Source organism: Protomyctophum parallelum (genome assembly GCF_964188405.1).
Source record: "Protomyctophum parallelum genome assembly, chromosome: 7".
NCBI classification, from domain to species: Eukaryota; Metazoa; Chordata; class Actinopteri; order Myctophiformes; family Myctophidae; genus Protomyctophum; species Protomyctophum parallelum.
Window position 1 is genome coordinate 1,596,483 of NC_139705.1, and position 6,222 is coordinate 1,602,704.

General features: G+C 44.7%; 1 protein-coding gene across 1 annotated transcript in view; it reads left to right on the plus strand.

The window, feature by feature from the left end:
- Positions 1–6,019, plus strand: part of LOC310861683 (uncharacterized protein) — a 30,380-nt gene extending 24,361 nt beyond the window's left edge. The window contains exons 4-8 of the mRNA XM_083769249.1: positions 196–305; positions 1,475–1,566; positions 2,780–3,246; positions 3,329–3,414; positions 3,465–6,019. Of these exons, the coding sequence (XP_083625375.1) occupies positions 196–305; positions 1,475–1,566; positions 2,780–3,198 (621 nt within the window). The 3' untranslated portion in view covers positions 3,199–3,246; positions 3,329–3,414; positions 3,465–6,019. The remainder of the gene's footprint in view (positions 1–195; positions 306–1,474; positions 1,567–2,779; positions 3,247–3,328; positions 3,415–3,464) is intronic.
- Positions 6,020–6,222: the final 203 nt, after the last annotated feature.

Below are 6,222 nucleotides of genomic sequence, written 5' to 3' on the forward strand. Positions count from 1 at the left end.
GTGAACTTGTAGATTGTCCATTTTCATTGTGCAGCACCGGCGTGCAACTAAGTATAAGTCAAGCTTAAATTCAGACAACAATTATATACATATTGTACAAGTGCGTGTGCGTGCGCGCATGCATGCATGCGTGTGTGTGTGTGTGTGTGTGTGTGTGTGTGTGTGTGTGTGTGTGTGTGTGTGTGTGTGTTACAGATGGTGTGGGCAGACACACACAGAGTAGGCTGTGCCTGGCATCTGTGTAACACAATGGACGGCCTGGATTTTGAGAGAGCAAACTTCCTCGTTTGCAACTACTATCCTGCGTGAGTATCAATCACAGACTGTAATCAAAAATGGATTATGGGAACCCATTAGGTTCTACTGACCCATTTCAAAGCCACTTCTTGGCAAAATTCTAATCTACCATCTTGGAGGGGCTTCACTCAGTAGAGCCAGTAGGAGGCCTAGAAGCATCAGAGTCATATAGAAGAGAGAGTGACATGTCACGCTGGGAAAGACGCTGTAGACGCTATAATTTTTTAGGGGTAGAAGTTGGCGGAAGTAACGATCAAGGAAATAACGAAATATCGTGTCCGGGGGAAATATATCCAACGGATGTTCCGGACCGATACTTCCGCCCATAGCGTGCGTCTCTGCCTTAGGTTGTGACCAGGCTTTTCTCTTCGCAGATGAGTAAAGCTGGGACCGAGGCTAGTCACATGTGGGTATCACATAAATGGTTGTGGCACGCATTCTCAACGTGCGTTGTTCCCGGCCAGAGTATATAGTAAGAGAGTGTTGACACGCTTTGATCTCGCCGCAAAGCGGGGCGCTATGGGCTATAGTTCCAAATATTGGAACTATCCCATTGAGATAGAATGAGCACTTCCGCATTCCATTACTACAATGGGAGTCAACGCTAGTGTCGCCACTCTCCTACTAGATTACTCTGTTCCCGACATGCCTCGTTCCCGAGTTGGTCACGCCCGTATATTAATTCACCCACTGATTGTAATATCTGATGTCATTTGTGGTAATGGGTACCGCACTGGGTATAGGACTTATTTTCAGATTCAAAGATTTATAGAGCTAATATCTTAATCCCTCGTGGCCTGTCTCTCCTCCCACTTTGTGCAGAATGTGTCATTTCTCACTGTAGCTCGTGTCAAAAGTGACCATGACATATTGAACCACTTAAACCCTAGATGACCGCCGGTCCCTCAGGGGTCTTCTAAAGGTCTGTTCCTTTTTTGAGAGGAGCTATAGCCCCTCCACTGGATGGCTTTTGAAATGACGTCATATGGCAACCAAGTCTATGGACTATTAATGTTTGTTTAGAGCACTTTTAACGGAAAAGGTTTGCCAGCCAAGTCTACGGACTTTTGCAGTTTAGGGCACTAACGGATGACGTGAGACGTCATGTGGCCAATATAAATACGTGTGTGCGTGTGTGTGTGTGTGTGCGTGCGTGCGTGCGTGTCCGTCTGTCCAGAGGGAACTTTGATGAGGAGAGGCCATACGTAGAAGGAGATTGGTGTTCCAGCTGCCCTGAGAACCTCCAGAAATGTGAAAACAATCTCTGTGGTACGACTAACTCTCCCCCCCCGCTCTCTCTCTCTCTCTCCCTCTCTCTCTCTCCCTCTCTCTCTCTCTCTCTCTCTCTCTCTCTCTCTCTCTCTCTCTCTCTCTCTCTCTCTCTCCCCCTCTCTCTCTCTCCCTCTCGCTCTCTCTCATGCTCTGATGAAGGCTCTCAGCCCAAACGCGTGTTACATTTATCGGTGGTGTGCCAATAAAACAAATGTGCAAACTGGGTTTTGGTTTTAGCACTCCACAAAGACACATTGTTGAGGCACACCCTTTTTTCGAACTCTCTCTCTCTCTCTCTCTCTCTCTCTCTCCCTCTCTCTCTCTCTCTCTCTCTCTCTCTCTCTCTCTCTCTGTGTGTCTTTGTCTCTGTGTCTCTCTCCATCTAAAATGTTAGGGAGGGACTATAGAGCACCGAAGTCTGACGTCACTTTCAGTAGAGGGCGTCAGTCCCCAGGTTCATGCATTTGTTTAGTTGCATTGAAATCCCCATTGAGGCGATTTTAGATCGCCTCATATAACAACTGTGTTTGAAAAATAAACATGTCACCCCGGCCGCTTAACTCATATGGATATGAAGAATCAACTGACTGAGAGAAAACGCTAATGTTACTGCTGCTGAATTAGTTAGATTTTCGCTAGAAGCAGACTGTATCATATATGAGTGACTGAGTGTTGCAAACGATACAGAGACACCTCCCTGACAATAACGATACAGAGACACCTCCCTGACAATAACGCCGAGACAGCTTGTTTATTTTTGGACCACAACGCTTATAGTAGACGATATTAAGATCACCCCATGTTATTCTCCATAGAGAAATTACTTCCGCGAACCAGGGGAATCGAAGGGATGAGCGAGTTACGTCAGGACTTCGGTGCTCTATAGCGGAGAACTAAGACAAGTCATTTTATGATTAGTTGTCTGCAGGTGTGTCACTGTCACTCTCCGACAATATTTCAGCACACATCTGAGTATAAATCAGGCATAATTTAGTCGACTAAAATACATTTTGGTCGAGTAAAATAAAATTTAGTCTCTAAAATACATTTGTACTAAATGTACTGAAATACATTTTAGTCGATCAACTGTACATGTACAGTAGTTGACAAAAATCTCATGGTGGGCCATTTAGTACATTTTTGTTGTGACTGCAACAAAAATCAAGATTTGCCGTCTAAACGACTGCTTCCCTAATTCATGCCATTTCAGTGGACGACAGCGTGGAAGATATGGAGGACGACGACGACGACGAGGGCAATGCCGTGACCGACGAAGGGGTCGTCACACCTCCGCCCGCGACCCCCCCACCCGCTACGCCCGAGTCATCCCCCGAGGCCTCTCCCGACACCCCTCCGCCTCACCCTGGTGCCCCTGGCACCCAGCCCCCCGCCTCTCTCGACACCCCCGCACCGGAAGGAGAGGAGCAGGAGCTCACCCAGAAGGAATTAGACCAAATAGCGAGTAATACAAAGGGAGAGGGGGCAGGAGAGAGCGACAAGAAGAGAGAGATGGAGACCAATAGAGAGAAGGAGATGACGAGGATGAGTGACGCAGCTTCGAGTTTGAGATCAACCGTTTTCCAACTGGTTTTAGTCTTTCTGACTGTAGGGCTGATAGTAAGAGAGTAGAGGAGAGGAGAGGGGAGGAGAAGAGAGAGTTGGAGATGGGAGGAGAGGGTTGGAGAGGAGAGGAGAGGAGAGGAGAGGAGAGGAGAGGAGAGGAGAGGAGAGGAGAGGAGAGGAGAGGAGAGGAGAGGAGAGGAGAGGGGAGATTGGTTCATCCGACAGGAGAAATTCTATTTTCAGCTTCATCCCGCTGATGACTGCTGAGGATTGGTTCAGAGAGTGAGGAGAGGAGAGGAGAGGAGAGGAGAGGAGAGGAGAGGAGAGGAGAGGAGAGGAGAGGAGAGGAGAGGAGAGGGGAGATTGGTTCATCCGACAGGAGAAATTCTATTTTCAGCTTCATCCCGCTGATGACTGCTCCAGCTCGGGGATACCGTGTCGTGTTCGTGGACATAAAGACCGGGCCAGGAATGGAACCATTGGACCTTGTGATTCCCATTCAGCTATATGGCCGGAGGAGATGAGAGGAGTAACTTCGATCTCTGACTGTGAGCATTGACTGCTCACATTTTTGGTCTTCACTCGTTTGACTGGAAGTTGTGCATTTCAACGTCTTCATCTCATCTATTAATGACTTTGTTAATGATTACCCTCTTATAATATGATCTATTGGTTACTATTAGTCACTTAGTATTCACATACATTGTTCATGTTTGTCTTAATTTGCTGGGAACACCAGGTGGGTGGGGTTACGTCACAGAGTGCCAGGTTATATGAACGAATTTGATGAATACTGTTGTATGAATGGATTTCAATATTGTCCTGTCCTTGTCTAAACATTGTCCTGTGTTTAAAACCCCACCCAATAGGCAAATATTATATATATTTAAAAAAAAATATTAAATAACAAAATTAAACAAATAGTTTAATCGATCAAATCGATCAAAACTCTCTGAGTTATGTTGAATAAAGTTCACGATATGGGAGTAAATATATACTATTGTTTCTCAATGTTTAAGGGTCCACATTTGTAACCCTGAGTTAAAATGACACCGACATGATTTGAGAGTAAACTGGAAAAGGATCTCTGCCAGGTCGGGTTGTTGGCTACCTATACCATATCGGGCCTCAAAACTTTCAATGAAGTCAATCCATAGCCAATTGGATGGAAAATCTGACTGATACGTCTTGATCACATGACTGAAATAATGCGTACCGATGTGTGTTTTTGGAGTAGCCAGCAAGGCACAAAGGGGTGTGGAGTTTGCGTCATGATCCAAGGAATCAACGTATGGCTAAAGAGTTATAGGCCAAAAGAACCATGAAGCGGCCTGTTATAGAGCCACAAGGATGCAGATTTGATCATTTTGGAGCAGAGGTTCTTCCTTAGCCTACTGGGAGTGTGTTGAGAACTTAACCCATTCTGACCTGAGATCAGATTCACACGAGGTTTCCCACTGGACACACACTGGTCTGATGAACCCATTCTGACCTGAGATCAGATTAAAAAAATTTCAGTCAATCTTAGATTTAAAAAAAAATAGCAGACCTACGCGCCACTCGGTGGCGCGATATGAGCTTGTAGATCTGCTATTTTTCAATAGCTAAAGCACGACATGATGCTGACACCAAAATGGGTGCCCGGTCAGAATGGGGTTTAAGTTCCACGCAATGCGGTGCCTGAGATTAGCTGTTCACAGACAAATGGAGAGATAAAGCAGATGGACCGGGGCGAAAACATCATCTGCTGACCATGGCCGCGGGAAGATATTTACAGTACTGCTGATCGTTCAGTAGGGGGGGGGGTACGCGCCTTTTGCACGCGCATTTCCGTGCAGAAAAGTGGGTTTTACTTTCCCTCTCCACACGCATGAGCAAACTGACACAGGCAATTAACCAGGATAAGGCGCCGATACTGTGATGCAGCATTTTTAATAAGGCCTAGTCAGAAATATGTTTTGATTAAAACTATTATAATTTTCCCCCTCCTGTCCGAGGGGGGGGGGGGGGGCTGTGCCTGGGGGTGTCCTGCTGACCTTCGACTGTCCGGTCTGGCGGAGATCGCCTACCAATTGAGAACCATTGGTCTATATTATTACCCTCCACATCTAAATCTGTTGATATCATCTCATCTCATATTAATGATGCAATGACACTGTACTGGACTGTTCTTTATGTTATTAGTCTCTCAAGACAGGCTGTTTTCTCACACTGTTTCCATAACATCGTCTCTGTCGGCCGTGTCAGATGGAAACCGTTCACATCTCCAAAACTGTTACTTTTCAGTATTCAAATCAAATGTTAGAAAATAGCAAAAGTAACAGATTGTCGCTGCGTTTTGCGGTGTTTCGAGCCTGTAGATATGCTATATTTGTATGCTTTTGTGTGTTATCAAGTAGGCCGTTCATTTACGAAAACAGAAAAACACAAAAAGTTAAAATATATGGAGATGAGAGATTTCTGCCCGTCAGCAATGATATGCTTCCAACTATACCGTATCAGCCTGTGGAACGGAAGCACAAAACATCTGTAGAAACCAAAGCAGATGTCCAACCTTCCCCCACTGCAGTCATGTAAATAATACGTCCCACAGTAAACCAAGGCAGTCGAAGCCTATCTAGCCTGCAGCTTAGCAGAAATGGAAATTCAAAAATATAGTTTAAAGATATTTAAAAATATGTTTTCTTGAGCGAAAATGACAAACAGATGACCAAACAGTTTCCCCGATGCAACCTTTCGCGAGGTGTCTAGTTACAGACTCCCTGTAGCACTTGAAGATTGTGGAAGAGTTGTCTGGATTGAGAGACTATACTGTATATTGTCATTCATGTAAATCTCTTTCACAGAATTTCCAATACGATATAGTAAAAGTCATTATTAAATAAGAGCCATGTGTTTAAAACAAAATGACTTTGTTTCCATGCACACCTAATCTCTTTTACAGTTTTATTCGGGATAGCCTACCATTTATTTTATGTATATTTTTTTGTTACTGTATTATGCTATACAACCCTCCCTCAAAAACAATTGTGTTTGCACAGTGGTAAATGGTGCATTTACATAGGGCTTTTATTATAATTATTAGGAGTT